General features: G+C 47.4%; 1 protein-coding gene across 1 annotated transcript in view; it reads right to left on the reverse strand.

Annotated features, from left to right (window-relative positions):
- The window catches only part of FBXO41 (F-box protein 41), a 64,146-nt gene that overhangs the window by 17,250 nt on the left and 30,436 nt on the right, over nt 1-16,460 (reverse strand). Inside the window, exons 3-8 of the mRNA XM_078394439.1 lie at nt 15,724-15,934; nt 13,277-13,356; nt 11,015-11,379; nt 8,909-9,144; nt 7,806-7,921; nt 6,600-6,752 (exon numbers count right to left, since the gene is read on the reverse strand). Coding sequence (XP_078250565.1) covers nt 6,600-6,752; nt 7,806-7,921; nt 8,909-9,144; nt 11,015-11,379; nt 13,277-13,356; nt 15,724-15,934 — 1,161 coding nt within the window. The remainder of the gene's footprint in view (nt 1-6,599; nt 6,753-7,805; nt 7,922-8,908; nt 9,145-11,014; nt 11,380-13,276; nt 13,357-15,723; nt 15,935-16,460) is intronic.

A 16,460-nucleotide genomic window follows, 5' to 3' on the forward strand; every position in this document is an offset into this window, starting at 1 on the left:
CAAATGTTTTAACGTTGTTTCCTCTTTGCTTGCCTAAATAGCTTCCCTCCCCAGCTGGTGGCTTTTCAATCCTGGGCAAATGCATTTAAATCACATTTAAACCTCTTTCCTCAAAACTGCTGAAGGAGAAGAACGGCCGAAGAGGTACTTTAGTTCACAGGCGGTGGAATTTGTACAAATACTTTGCGTCCTCGTATTAAATTGTAAATGTTTCGTTGTTTTCTTTAAAAAAAACACATATTCATAACTAAGGCTGCAATGAGGAACCAAACACCGTTATTAGGTTTTTATATACTTTTTGCTGATTTGCAAGAGCCGTTACTTCGTAACAAACATATTCCTGATGGTTCATGGTGGCCAGGATGGAGATAACAGTAGCCCTCGGAAGTGGACGCTGCGAGGGCATGGCTGATTTAATATAATCCTAGAACTGCAGAGCTGGAAGGGATCCAGTGGGATCATCCAGTCCAGCCCCTGTCAAGGAGGACCAGTGGGGGAATCGAACTCCCAACCTCTGGCTCTCCAGCTACAGACCTAAACCCCTGAGCTCTCTGTCATCATCTTAGAACTGCAGAGCTGGAAGGGACCCTCTGGATCAGGAAGTCCAGCCCCTTCTCAGGGAGCCCCAGGAGGGAATCAAACTCGCCCCCTGAGCCATCCAGTTATCCTCGTTTAGGTTTGTAGGACTGCAGTGTTTGTGTGTGGGTGTGAGTACAGTGATGCCTCGTTTGACTATGTTAATTCGTTCCAGTGAAATCACTGTAGAGCCAAAACATCGCCGAACGAATGAAAACATCCCATTGAAACGCAATGAAAACACATTCAATGCGTTCCAATGGGCTGAAAAACTCACCGTCCAGCAAAGATCCTCCATACGGCGGCCATTTTCAGTGCCTGTAAAGCAAGGAATCCGTCCTAGAAAACAGCGGGGGCCATTTTGAGAGCCGGTGGCCATTTTGAAACCCGACGATCAGCTGTTTGCTGATTGTCGCTAAGCGAAATTCCCCCATTTAAACGTCAATGTAATGCGGATTTGTCGTAGAGCGGGGTAATCGTCCAGCGGGGCACGACTGTACGTGTGTGTACGCACGTGGGCATGTTTTAACTAGAATGTGAGGTGAGCACCTGTCGTAGAACATATGTCCTGTACGCGTACTAGACATTAGCATGACATGTCCTGTAAGTGCACTAGACATTAGCACTAGACAAAAAAAATCCAGTTCTTTCAGGAAAAATTACTCCTGGTTCCTGCAAGTTTTCTTCACTGATTGATTGACTGAATTGATTGATTGATTTGTTTGTTGGCTTGTTTATAGGCCACCTTTCTGCCAATAATTCAGGAGTAGAATCTTGGACAGGGGTAGCAGGGAGAGAAAGCCTTTTACTGACGGTGGTGTGAGACATGCACAGGTGTGTGAGAAATCTTTGCCAACCTACGAAGGGGCACACCTGTACTTGGAAGGATCTTTTCTAGTTCCTTCACTATTGCCCAGCTGAATTGAATCACAGTCTTCTCCTCAGTCCTCGGCGGCAGTCTCCACGTAGACTGATGGCAGATCTGGGGTATTGTGAGGGGTTTGCCACCATTGCCCTGGGCCGGCTGCCTTCCCTCACCCTGAAGACCCTGGGAGAGACCTTGGCTCCCAGATCCTGGCGGGCAAGGGGGAAGGATGTCAGGCATTTGACAAGGAGCTGACAGATGAAAGAGGTGACAAGGTGTTGGTTGAATGATAGATTTATCAAACGAATGAACGAATGCATGAACAAATGAACCAACCAACCAACCAACCAACCAACCAACGAATGAATGAATGAACCAACAAACCAACCAACCAACCAGGAGGAAGCATGGGGGGACTTGGGTGCTTCCAGAGGGAGATGTGGAGACCAGGGGATTGGAGAGGAGATGGGGGGAAGCCATTGAGTCCTGGGACCCTCAGCTTTGTGCCTCAGGGGAGACAGACAGAAGCTGGCAGGGGGAACCCCGAGGGGAAACTTTGAAGCATTGAACCATTAGGCAGAGGAAGGGGCTGTGAATGAGGGGCCCTGTAACAGGATTAACGGAGCCCCCAACCCAGCTGTTATGACCTTGGTGCCCCTGCCATCCAACAGGAACAGGGGCACCCTCCCCGACTCAGCTCTGGCAATGGAAGCGCCAGTGAGAGAGAGATGGGAGACTTCAGGAGGAGCAACGGAGCTGACGCCACTGTCCTTTACCTGGTTCTACCAGCTGTTGGGATCATCCTCTCCTGCCTTTCAAGGCTGGGACTTTCGAGGTCCCCTGTGGTGTTAACAAGGGCCCTTCTTGAAAGGATCTCTCCTGGAAGGTCCGTGCAGGGACCCCAAAGAGCTGACAGGCAAACGGAAGAGTGAAAGGCCCCAGTTGGCCTGCCTGAAGCAAGAAAGGCTGTCACTGGTTCTGCCTACAACGCAGAGCCCTTGGATTTCTTATCAGAAGACTTTGTGACCCCTGACACTGCCCGGGGCGCTCACAGGATTTAGTGGGCTTGTGAGGTTTTCTGCCTTGGGCATCAAAACTTCTCAGTCTGTTTGGGAAAGAGATGGGGGTGTTGTGGAAACAAACACTCTGTGTGGGATGGATCTAGGGCATCCCAGCCCTTCTGATTGAAATCCAGCTTGTGTTTTTTTGTTTTTCCTCATCCCTAATTTTTCAATGAATGACCCACTTCTGTGCTTCGGTTGAGCCTAAAAATAAGCAGCATCGTATTATCTGGAACGCTCATACATCTCCCAGGAAGCTGCCTGCCAAGGCACTCCCCGAGCCAGTTGGGCTTGGCCTTAATTAAAACATGTGAGTCACGGTGACAGGTTTAGGGAGCTGGCAAGCCGCTCAGGGAAACCTGAGGATTTGGTCTGGAAGGCAGTTGCCTGGGGAGAGAAAAGGGAAAAGGAAGGAAGAGAGAGGGAGAGAGAGAGAGAGAGAGAGAGAGAGAGAGAGAGAGGAGGGAAGAAATCTGTGCCCTGGATATGGGATTTGGAAATTTTACTGTTTGGATTACAACTCCCAGAATGCTTACATGGCCTGGGGAATCTGGAAATTGTAGCCCAAAATAAGTACCATATATACTCGAGTATAAGCCGACCCGAATATAAGCCGAGGCACCCAATGTTACCACCAAAAAAACCTAGGAAAACTTATTGACTTGAGTATAAGCCGAGGTACTGATATGGATAATGTTGATAGTATGCTTGCCTTCGGTATGATGGAAAACATGTAATTTTGACACTGACTCGAGTGTAAGCCGAGAGAGTGCTTTTTTAGCCAAAAAAATTGTGCTGAAAAACTCAGTTTATACTCGAATATATAGGTTAGTTTCAAAGTAATATCAGTAGCTGCTTTATGCTGAGCCAGAACCATGGATCCATCCAGCCTAGTAGCAAGAGGCTTTTCAGAATTAACGGACTCCCAGTTCCCATAATTCCTGAAGCCTGAAGTGTTTCCTGCTGAATTATAGGACTTGGGAGTTTAATTCTGAGCATGCCATCCCTAGAGCCTACCATCCATTGCTCAGCATGGTAACTTGGTTATTCAAGAAGGCCTTCCCTCCAGTCAATTAAGTCTTTTTCTCTGTTTCTCTCTCTCTTTTTTTGGCTATTCCATCTTGGTAATCCTCTCTTTAAATTAATTGTTTTAAATTGAAATATGTAATTTTATGATTTTATATATTTTTATACTGTTTTGTTTTATTTTGTAAGCCGCCCCGAGTAGACATGGTCTAGAGGGGCGGGGTAAAAATCAAATAAATAAATAAATAAATAAATAAATAAATCTGTGTTCAGGGCTGAAAGCAGGAAGGGGACTTCTCTTCCCTGTGATGGAGGAGAGGATCCGTCTCCCGCCTGGGTGTTGCTGGCGTAGCCTCTGCTCTGATCTCGACACCGCTGTCAAACATTAGCTGTGCGGCCGGACAGCTCCTATGCAACCTTTCTCTGAAGCTTGCTCCTTTGGCCCTGCTGGACCGCTCACCCTCCTTCCATCCTCAGATGAGAAACTCCAACATCGGCGCCCCTGGACTGGGCCAACCATGAGCCAGAGGTATGTGGAACGAGCAGTACCTCTCAACCTGGATCAGGACCTTCTCGAAATCAGTTGGCAATGGGCAAACTTGCAAAGGAAACAGGGGCGTCTGACAACCTCAGCCCCGGGGAGCCGTCACCTCAAAATTTTGGGAGAGAACCTCTGGACTTTAGGTGTCTCATGACAGGAAGGATCTAATGTATTGGCTACTCCACTCTTCTCATGTTCTCCCCCCCCCCCCAAAACACGTTGTTGTTACTACTAGAGTCTGTGCCTTTTCCAAAAAGCATGGATTTGTACTGCTGCCTCCGTCTATGCCTCCGTGAGTCACAAGAGACCGGTTGATTATTTTGCCGACTTATATTCCTTTTAGAAGAAGCTAAATTTAGCTTGCTCTCCTCGTGCACAAACACTTGAGCAAATGAATCAGATAATAAGCGTGCCAATAAACACATTCAGCCTCGGCTAAGAAGGAAACATTCCAAAAACAACAATCCCATGGTGCTTTTAAAACGAACACGTATTATTTGCAAGAAGCTTTTGGGGAGGGCTGGCAAATTCTTTTTTACAATGCTCTCTGAAGGAGCTGAAGTGATGCCAAATTACAATTTAACCGTCTTAAAGATGCCCACGGATGCTTTGCTGGTCTCATCCCTGTGAACTAAGACCGTCGCCTCTCTGACAAAATTTAAATTTAAAGGAAGTGGGAATATAAGTAAGAAAAATACACAGAAACCTGTAAGAGGCAAAGGCCGGTTGAAATAAGCTTCCACAAATGTCTGATGGAATGAAAATCTAAGTGCTAAAGAGAAAAGCATGGGGAAACATATTTTTGGACTACAGTGCCCAGCATCCTTAGTCAACCCCACCATGCTGGGAGCTGCAGTCTGCTTTTTTGTAGGACGCAGCTACGGTCGTGAGGTGTCGTCCTGCAAAGAATCATTGTTTGAAACTTTACCACCAGCCCATGGAGAAAGGCCGCTTGCCACGCTCACTGGGGGATTGTGGGTTTTGGAGTAAAAAAAACGGAGCTCCCCCAAAAGCTCAAAGCAGGGCTTTCTTTTAAAAGCATATTCCCAAACGGAGACATTCATTTGGAGAAGGGCAACCTACGGCTCCTTGCGGGAGAGCAGATGTGTTCTCTGCCAGCCCAGCCTCCTCTTCGGAGACAATTCTCTCCCAGTCGACTCAAGCGGAGATAATGATCAGGTTTCCTGCGGCAGTCCTGACATGCGGAGGATTGCATGCACCCCTCCTGGTGCTTTAAGCTGCTTTGCTGTAGCAGTCTCCTCAAGGATAACGCCCAGCATGGCCCTCACCCAAATACACCCCTTGCCTGGCCCATCGCTTTCCCAAACGTCCAGGGATCAATGACCGTGCGGTTTCACGCCTCTGCTCTCTCTCTCTCTCTCTCTCTTCCAGGCAGCCCTACAGATGGCATGGCCCAAAGCGACAAGGACCGGTTGGAGGATGCGCTCCTTTTGCAGAGCTCTCCAGGCAGAGGGCATGGAGGGGAAGGAGAGAGAAACCCACCATGTTAAAAATTCCCTGCAAAAGGCTTCATCTCACAGTTCTCAAGAGGGGTGACAGGAGGAAGCGAACCTCGCCTTGAAAATCTGACCGTGTCCGAGACTTACAGCACATTCAAGAGAATATGGGACCACCTTCAGTCAGATCTGCTTTGGCTTGGGTGCCTGCCTTGAGCAGGGGGTTGGACTAGATGGCCTTCCAGGCCCCTTCCAACTCCGTGATGCTAGGATTCTATGATTGTGGCAAATTAAAAAAAAACCACACACACACACATGCACAAAGCCACCAGTACTGTTGTGTGTTTTTTTTTAAAAAGGGCATGCCTAAAAGTGAAGACATCTGAAAATTACCCATAAACATAGTATAGTCAAGAGGAAAACGACTGAAATGTGATACCCGTAAAATCTGTGAAAGAAATATCCAAAACACAGTGCAAACATTTCTCTCTGAGTGGTAGCTCAGGCTGGACGAGGAAGATGGCGGGATTTCGACAATGGGTGATGAAAATGAGACAGAGTGCTTTTTCATACCTCCAGGTATGGATCTGCAGGTATGAATGAATGAACGAATGAATGAATGAATGAACGAACGAACGAACGAACGAACGAACGAATGAATGAACGAACGAATAAATGAATGAACGAATGAATTAATGAACAATTAATGAATGAAAAAGCAACCCCAATGGGAATCACTGGGTCAGCTTTCATTTCTCCTGAAACAAAAGGGTAATCCCTGTGGATGATTTGGTTTAGCCTGTTGGGTGGGGAAACGGTCAGGAAGCGCCTGTGCTTGTAAAGTTTCAGCTGAGGGGGAAAAAAAAGAGGGCCAGAAATGACAGGAGCTTCTTTCCTCCGGAAGCAGGATCAAAACTCGGAGTACCTTGATTTCTTAGGCAAGGCAAGTTCTTCTCAAGGTTTTGCACCAGGGATTCTACCACGTAGGGAGGGAGAAATCCTTGATGTTCCAGAGGGGTTCAGAGGGGTTTCATCTTTATGTCCTGAATTTTCTAAGCGTTTTGCCCGCTTACCGATACGTGACCGCTTGCAGCGCTCGGCAGTAGCAACTGGCCAGCCAGAGGGACCGATCCGTCAAGATGTTGGGGCAGTGAGAAATCCGGAGGATCAAAAGGTTGCTCCCTGTAGCTTTCAATAAGGACTCCAGCCCAGCTTCTAGGCAACCCCTGGGAAGAAATGGGAAGGAAAGGAAAGACACATCAAGGGACGTTCGTGCCACAACAAGGGACGGAGAATTTTCCGTTAAGACTCTCTCGTTTAGAACCCTGGCTACAGGAAGGCTTCCCTCTCTGAGTCGGCCTCGGCAGGAAAAAGGATTACCTGCGGTGTCTCTATCTGGGCCCTCCTGTGTTCCAGAAAGGCAAGAAGAACCAGCTCTCTAGATGCTTAGCTTTCCACCTGACTGTTTCTGGCCCAGCATCTTTGTTCTTTGGTCTGCCTCTGTGGCTGGCTAGGATGGCCACAGCATGCCTCAGGCAGCCGTTCTTCTCCTGCCCAGTGGCTCCCAGCTAGGACAACAACGGTACTTGGAAACGTTGCCTTTTCTTTGACTACACAGTAGGCATCTTTCAGTCTTGAGAGACGATGGTCACATGCTCTGAACAGAGGACTTAGAACAGCGTCTAAGGTGGCTGAGAAGGCCAATTCGAGAGTGACCATCCCTTTCACACTGAAGACAAATACAAGCTGTTTCCTGTCCAGTTCCCTGGTTTTGTGGTTTTGGGATGGCCTCTCCGCCTCGGCCTGCTGGACAAGGGTCTCTTCAAATTGGGAGAGGCCATGCTGTACCACCTGCCTTCATGCTGAATGCTCAGAGGTTAAGGTTTCCCATCTAAGGCCTTCAGATCCCGCTTGCAGATATCCTTGTATGGCAGCTGTGGTCTCCCCCGGGGCGATTTCCCTGCACTAATTCTCCATACAGGAGATCTTTTGGAATCTGACCACGGTCAGATTCTGCTTATGGTCCTGCACTTGCCTTGCTGTACAGCTATCTGTGCATTCTCTAGGCAAGTCTGTTTCTCCCCAGAATGAGCAAAAGACGGTCTGATGGCTGTCCGTGCAACACCAGGTCAGAGGGGACTTTCCTAAGAGTCCTACAGAACTTAGTAGATCTCCAGGTTGAAAAAATCAGAAGCCCTTTTATCCCAATAAACCAGTAGCTGATTCCTGAATGAACCAGAATGAAATGTTGCAAGCGGTCTGGAAGAGGCTGCTCTTACCGTGTGCTTTTCATGTAATCTTCCTTGGTTTCTTTCTTTCCCCTTTGTCGGGGCTTCAGATTCTGGAGGGTGAGGGAGTGTGTTTGGGTGCACCACTGCGAGAGCATGACCAGGAACTGTAGACAGAGGAGGAAGAGAGCGGTGGAGTCTGCCGTCATTCATGAGAAAAGCAGCTGTGCAATTTTGCACATGAGCAAACCAAGAGAGCCAACTCTTTCCTCCTGTACCTATTGCCATCCACTTACTTTGGTTGACTTTTATATGATGGGGACAAAGGGAAAGTCAACTAGAGTAAGTGGGTGGCGAGAAGTACAGGAGGAAGATTCAGAACAGTATCACAGAATCATGAAGTTGGAAGGGGGCCTATCATTCAAATCAGATGATATCTCCCAGGTGTCTCTAGAATGCCTCCAGTGATGGAGAGCTACCCCACCTCAAGAGGTCATTGATTCCATTGCTGTACATCTCTAACAGTTAGGAAGTTTTTCCCAACATTCAACTGAAATCTTCCTTCCTGTAACTTGAGCCTATTGTTGCATGTCTTGCACTTTGGGATGACGGAGAACAGATCCTGCCTCTCCTCTGTAGGACAGAATTCCAAGTCTTTGAAAAGTACTATCCTATCTCCCTTAGCCTTCTTTTCTCAAGGCTAAACATGCTCAGTTCTTTCAGCCTTTCCTCCTTAGGCTTAGTTTCCAGCCCTGCAATTGTTGTTGCCCTCCTCTGAACTTGTTTCAGTTTGTCATCATCCTTCTTAAGAAGAGGAGACCTAACCAGTGCTGAATAGATGGGAACTAGTACCTTGTGGGATCTGAAGAATAAACTTCTGTCAATATTCAGAAACAGATAATAAAAACAGACTTTGAAATAGGGCAGGGTAAGAAATCACCCATCGGAAAAACAAAATACGATCATGCCTTTGCGGTATCGGACTACACCTCCTAGCATCCCCAACGACTGGCTATGTTAGCTAGAGCTATTGAGAGTTAGTTTGTAGTCCACGATCATCAGAGCCCCCAGATTGGGAAACAATCAGTTCAAAGGAGACCAATATTTTAAAAAAATGAATGCCCCCCTTCCCCACGCCTGGGTCATGTTGTTACCTTTGAGGACACCCGGGCGTTTTCCAGAAGCACCCGCGTCCACACGGCAGGGTGCCGGGCCACAAATTTCCAGTCCTTGCACACCTCGGCGGCCCTCAGCAGAGTCTTGGTGTCCAGGTACGTGAAGATGCAAAAGAGCGCGGCCCGCATCTTGAGGATCTCTGGACTGATGACCTCATTGGAGCGGGATGGGCTCCCCCGTTCGGGTCTGGCGACCTTCCCTCCATCGGAACGGGCTGCAATTTGGGAGAAAGGGATGGGGTGGGTGGGAAATGGGACATTCCCGTTCATCAGGAACTCAGGAGTGAACAGCAATGGAAACAGGCAGTGTATGGAGACTAACAACGGATCCCTAGAAGTTTCCTCTGCCGAATCCAGAGGCATTGGCCCCCAGGTAAGAAACACTGTATGCACCCATCACAGCTACAGCAGTGAAATGCAATATCAATTCTGGTATTTGTATTCTCGAAGGTTTTCATGGCTGGGATCTGATGGTTGTTGTGGGTTTTTCGGGCTCTTTGGCTGTGTTCTGAAGGTTGCTCTTTCTGATGTTTCGCCAGTCCCTGTGGCTGGCATCTTCAGAGGACAGGAGTCAGAACTCTGTCTTGAGTTTTAAACTTTTAAATCCTATTTCAAAAGACAGAAGTACTGGACAACACCAGCAATCATTATGTTAGACTGAACAGGGAAGCCACTGAAATCCACAAACACCAGCAGAGCTTCGACAAAAAAGAAGAAAGTTTAAAAATCAACAAGGCCTGGCTCCCAGCACTGAAAAATACAGCCTGCAAATGGTCAACAAACTCTACCCAGCTATAAGGACAGATGATCACTGCACATAAAAGACTGGGTAACAACACCCATCAATCACAGTGACAGATAATCTCTCCCCCTTATCACAACAATACATCCACAACAAAAATATGCTGATCACCACAATCACCCATCTCCTGAAAAGGACAAAAGCTGATCCCACAGCTATAAATATACTCAACTATCCAAACAAACTGCACCAGTTCTGGGATTTGTCATTTAGCGAAGCATTCAGCCTTCTCTGCTAGCGCCCCTCCCCTGATTCCCAGCAGGGAATCCCAGGGAAGCCAAGCACCACCAGGAAGGCGCCATGGAGGACCCAAAAGGAATCCGACTCTAATGCAGACCTGCTCTGAGTTTAGGATTTCAGCTTTTTTTGGGGGGGGGGGAGGATGTTGGACAGACTTGCCTCCTTCTGCCCCTGCAGAGAATGGAGAACCCTTCCTTTTTCAAGACTACAACTCCCAGAATCCTCCACCCCATTTCGCCACCAGTCAGGCTAGCTGGGCGATTCTGGCAATGGGTCCAAGAAAAATGAACGTTTCCAAATTCTGCCTAGAGAAGTGACTTTTGCGATCCTTTGCCACAGCGACACGATCTTCTGAAGAACAGGGGAAGTGGCTGGGCCAAGTCAGTCCCTTTGTCCGTCTAGACCAGTGGTGTCGAACTGTGGCCCTCCAGATGTTCTTGGACTTCAACTCCCAGAAGCCTTCACCACCACCTCTGCTGGCCAGGATTTCTGGGAGTTGAAGGCCGAGAACATCTGGAGGGCCACAGTTCGACACCACTGGTCTAGACCATCTGCTCCTCTATTCTGACCAGCAGCCCTGGCTTTCTTGGGGGGGGGGGTTTAAAGGCAGGATTCCTTCTCAGACCTACCATGAAGGTGTTCCATTCAAGCAACTGCCCTGCCCAACCCTGTTCATGAATCCTGAGAAGGAAGGATGCTCTGGAAAAGACCCTAACGCTGAGAAAGGTGGAAGGCAGCAGGAAAAGAGGAAGACCCAATACAAGATGGAGTGACTCCCTAAAGGAAGCCACAAGCGTGGGTCTGCAGGAGCTGAGCAGGGCAATTGAGCACAAGAGATTTTGGAGGTCTCTCATTCATCGGGTTGCCTTAAGTTGGAGGCGGCACATAACGACGAGAACAAACAGCCACCCTGTTCGGCTCCCAGCAACGAGTATCAACCTTCTCAGGACAGGAAGATGACCAAACAACTGAAACCCAGCAGAGATTAAACCTGTCTTGTCCGACCACCAAGCCCTCCCTGGTTCTTCCGGCAGGAGACTCACCTGGCAGCCGGGCGCTCTCGGCCGTCCTGGAGAGGTTCAGCTGTTGAACCTCCGGGGGAGCCCGGCTCTCCGTCTCCCAGATTTCTGCCTCGGACTCGGTGGTCCTGGAGCCGACGTCGGAGATGTCTCCTTCCTCGCCCTCCGTGCTGTTGCGGTACGGCCGGCGCTGCCAGTTCTGGATGGCTTGCCTGCGCAGCCCTGAGCTGCGGACTCCCCCGGGCCTTTCGAAGCCGCTTTCGGTACCTCGGCTCTGCCCGCCCTGGTAAGGGTGTCCCTCTGCGTTCTCGTCCCCGTGGTAGAGCTCCGGGCTGTCACTGTCGTAGCAGCCCGAGCTCTGGGAGACGGCTTTGGCGCGGCTCGAAGCCCTGGAATGACAGGACGGAATTTGAAAAAAACTGAATGGCATGATCCGAAAAGCACGGCATAATAACGAAAGCCAGCTCAGCTCACCCCTTGTCGCAAGACGGGCCCAAACCGCCCAGAGTAGAGCCAAAATAAGTAACTAAATAATTAACTAATTAATTAACCGATTAATTAATTTATTAATTGGTTAATTAATTAATAGCAAAACAAGGAATATATATTATGTCTATGGACCAAGGCGCCATATAAGAGCAGAAGGGGTTGAGTAAAGGATGCTATTTTCCATAAACTAGCTCCAATACCAAAACAAGAGAAGTATAATAAGAGAAGAGTAATACGTTTTAGAAAAAGCATCAAGAAATCTTAATTTTTCCTTTACCATTGGACACTCTGTTTAATCCAACTCCCCCAAATTTCAGAGAATTCATTGCTATCGAGGGATGAAAGCAAACAGATCGGAAAGGATATTTACACTCTTTGGATGTAGGGATACAGCATTCTGCCTAAAGCCACTCTTGGTTTTGTGTGCTGAAAGGCGAGGCCGCCATTAGGAGTTATGCACCAAAAAGGCACACAGCTTTCAGAAGCAAGGTAAAAGCTAGCATTTTACCCAGACCTTGGCAAGCTTCAACCCTTTGTAATATGGATTTTGTAGCACATTTATGCCGGCCTGTGGTTCGCCACTCCGAGTCTTGGATCATGCGCTATAGACTGGAGGCTTCATTAAGGTTTCTTTCCTTTTATACATTCATTTTCAAGATCCTGTTTGTGTACTCATGTTATGTTTTGGAAGGTGGCCAGAGTAGTGGCTTGTCTGCTAAATGGGCAGGGTGTCCGTCTAAACAAATAAAAATAAATATATTATCTAGTCTTCCAGGAACTGGGCAGGGCCAAAAGCATTTCAGGACACCAGCCCCCATGATCCCCGACCATTTAAAGTCTGGAAGGCTCCCTAAGGATGCTCAGGCTGGACCCCAACGCATGACAGAAAGAGAGCCAAAAAGAGGACATGGTTTTGCACAAAACTGCATACGTTGCTTATACAGTATTTATTTATTGGATTTCTCTCCCGCCCACATAGACCAAAGGTCTACTCTATAGATGACAGAGAAATGATTTTAAAGATTTAAACAGCTGTCTGGTGGCAGCTGCCTGTGGACAAGGCACGGCCATAAAGGTCTCTTCTCCTTTTTCTGATGCCTCTTTATCTATACATTTGATCTGAGAGGCCTCAAGGTGCTTGTACTGTCTCAAGGACTAGAAACCTGCCACGTTTTCAGTGCCTGGTGAGGTTTTAGGGAGGCTGCACCCTGTCACTTGAGACCATTTTTGCACTTGTGTCTTGTGCATGCAGAAGGCGCATGAGTGCGCGTGCACACACGCGCACACGCACACGCGCACACGCACACACACACACACACACACACACACAGAGAGAGAGAGAGAGAGAGGGAGGGAGAGACTGCTTGGGTTATATGATCCCTTTTCTTAAATACTCATTTTCTGAGTTGGGAATCTATAGACTCCTCCTTTTCTCCCCATTGTTTTTTTTGGTTTGATAGTTTATTCCATCGCCAAGAAAAATCAATAAAGAATGAACCAGCCTGCCTTTGAAAACAGATAAAGAAAAACAACACACACTACATGTACATTTTAAGTGAACCACTAGCTGTTTTACTTTTCCTCTGGGAGACACAGGTATATCTGAGGTCTGAGATATACCTGTGTATATCTCAGGCAAAAAAATAAAAAATAAAAAATAAATAAATAAAAATAAAAGAAAGAAAGAAAGAAAGAAAGAAAGAAAGAAAGAAAGAAAGAAAGAAAGAAAGAAAGAAAGGACAGCTATAAATGCAATGCCAAAGATTATTTTTTTTCCTTCCCCCCCCCCCATTTTACCCTGTGCTGGATGAAGACCTTTGGTTCGAAACGGCGTAGGAGCTGTGGGGTGTTGCACCGGGGACCGAATGCCGGTCTCTCTGCAAGAGAGAAGACAAAGAGGTGACATTCATCAGATAGCTCGGCATCCAGTTTTTTTTAAATGTAAGGGACCCCATCCATGGAATTGTTTCTGCCCACTTGCAATCTGAACTGGGAAGTAGTGAGTTTAAAGTAGCACAATCACTTTCTCATAGTTTTGATACTTAGCGCATGGCACCAATGGGGCAGTATATATCCCTTTAGGAAACAAACAAACAAACAAATTAATTAATTTTCTTTACGGTGACAAGGGTGAAACAAGGGCAGTTGTCCACTTGCACGTAAAAGGAGAATAACCCTCACCAAAATGGAAGCCAAAAGAGAGCGCTCGATGGCACAAAACCCCAGAAGCTGATACTCTATGTACAGATGCAAAATTTAGGAACCATTTTTTGAATTTAAACAGGATGACAATGTGTCTCACTTGTGTAGTGATGCCCCATGTGTCTCCTACGGAATCTGCTCTCCCAGTGCAGGTCACCGTGGATGATCGGCAACTTCATCAACCTTATTCTCTTTCACATATTTATTTATCTTTAAATTAGCCTTGGTCTGGACTGCCCTTTTCTTAGTCTTACACTGTTATTTTAGGTAACAAAAAGGAAATAGCAACGCAGTGTGGAACTAATAATCTTCTTGAAACATTAACAGCAATGCATTCTTCTTTTTCCAGCTTTGTAACTAATTCCACAATGAGTTACTTTTTTAAAAAGAGCAACTTTCTAACCTCTGCTTGCAATACCATGTGACGGTGGGCCTAAACGTAAGAGAAAAGAGAAATCAGCCATTCAGTCTCCTGACGTTTAAAGGCAATGTCAGTGCGGTTGGTGGATTTTTAATTTCCACTCTGGATGTTTGTAAATTAAAAGAATATATCCAGCCCAACGCAGATTTGAAGATTATATTGCATCCATAACAATGAAACAGATCTTCTGCTCAGAGTTAGGGCTATTAACAACAAGAGGGAGGGGATGATTTCCCCTCAAGTACCATTTTCTGGATGAAAACTGCCCTCACCAGCTCTTTTCTATAATAAGGCTTCGCCGGAATGGCTTTCCCTGGAAACATGGCGTGGGGAGAAATAAAACCTCCCCCCCCCCCAATATCTTTCTGGTGGCACCTTTTCTCCATCCATGGCAGTTTCTTTCACTATTTCATGTGATGAGAATCCCATCATAGATATTTGTTATTTTGCCTAGTTACGTCCTGCACGCCCGTCATCCACCTTCTGAGGACATTTAGACTGGTGGAGGAGGAGCCTTGTTGGAGTTTTTACAACCTCGCATGCCGCCTACATTTTATTTGACTGGAAGGGACCTTCCTGGGCTGGAGTGACTGTCAATCTATCCAGCACTAACCAATCCTTCCTTCCAGCTTTTGAATTCAAAGAGAGCCCCGCCTCTCTGCTGACTGCCTCTTTTCCCTCTCTCTTTAGTCTACTGCAAGCAGGGCTTGTTCGTTGATTGTTGATCTGTTCACAACTGCAGGTAATGAAATGTTTTTTTTTTGTTCTTTTACCTACCAGTGCCTCAGAGTGATTTAGTGAGACCTTAAGGGCCAGTGAATGAGAAAGGGGTGGACTCTCTGGGGAGCTTGAAGCTATTCTCCCCTGAAAGTCTCTGTACTTTGGCTGTGTTGAAAAATGAGATTTTACCAACAAGCTAGTTTTTTTGTTCTGGGAGAGAAATGAGCAGCTTGGAGAGCGTTCAAAGTGTTTCTAAAATCAGGTTGGCTTACAAGACCAATCCAAGCTTTGACCTTTGGAAATGATAACATACAGCTCTCCTTTGACCCCAACCGGGCAAGAGAGAGGTGACCCAGAGGGGTCTTAACCCTTCCCTCTATGATTCCCTTTCCATCCGTTGCTTCCTTCCCAGCCTTTTGTTTTCGTTTTGATTGATCAACTCCAACCACATTATGGCCCAGTGCTGCTGATTTAAATTCGTTGTGTACTACAGAAAAATCTCTCAAATGGAGTAGCTTACAAACACACACAGATGCTTTCTCTTTCGAGACAGACCCATGTACCTTGGAGTGTACTTGGCCAGGAAAAAAAATATAAAGCAATGAAGGCACCTCCCATAAATGGTTTACCAATTCCCTCCTTCTGGTGGGGCTCTACCATGGCAGTGACCTCAGGCGGCACAGATGGCTGGGCATGGACCCTCCCTCCACCACAGATCCGGATGGTCTTGGTTAGCCCTCTCCCCGGAAGGCACAGCGAGGCACAGCAAAGGCAGCCGGGAGCTTTATATGGACGGAGAGACCAGAAAGGAGGAGCTTGGCCACTGGCCCCGCCCACCCCCCAGGAAGGCCCGCCTCCCCCTCGGAGAACCAAAGGTTTTGGGGTCGGTGTCGCTCCATACCGGCCGCCCCGTGCTCTTGGATCCCGGGACGCTACACCTTCCGAGGCTGCAGTTTGGCGTCGTCCCGCAACTGCTGCTGATGATCTGGAGCTGCTTCTCGGCTCGGTCGGCTCGGTCCAGGAGCTCCTCGATGAACTGCTGGAGGCGCACCTTGGCGTTGGCTTCGCGGGCCGCCGTCTCCTTGAGGAACTGGTCGATCTGGATCACCTCCCTGCAGGAGGGAGGAAGGGGCGAGAAGGGGCCAAACAGCATCATCCTGCTCTCAAGGAACGCCATGACCATCCCAACAGCATCAACCATTGTGCGCAATACGGATTGGGTTGGATTACATGTCCCATCGTCCCCAAGCTGCAGCTCTAAGATATCTGGAGAGCTAGACTGTCCCCATGTATGCTACAAAATTAATTAATTAATTAATTGAACTTATATGCTGCCCACACTACCCAAAGGTCTCTGAGTGGCTTACAACAATTAAAATACAATTAAAAAGTTAAAACAATTAAAATATATACTCTAAAGATTGCTTTTTTATGAGCACGCCTGTTTCCCCAAAATCTTTGCAAAATAGAAGCACACGCCCTGACTTTCCAGAGGCAGGCCAGAGTTTTATTTGATTTTTTAATAAGTCCTGCTTCGTGGCTTGACTACAAAGAAGCCCCTTGGGAGGCCTTGGCAAGCCAAATTAAAAGTCATCCTGAAAAACAAATCAAAACGATGCACCCCCCTATAAGCCACTC

This window comes from Pogona vitticeps, chromosome 5, assembly GCF_051106095.1.
Source record: "Pogona vitticeps strain Pit_001003342236 chromosome 5, PviZW2.1, whole genome shotgun sequence".
NCBI lineage: Eukaryota > Metazoa > Chordata > Lepidosauria > Squamata > Agamidae > Pogona > Pogona vitticeps.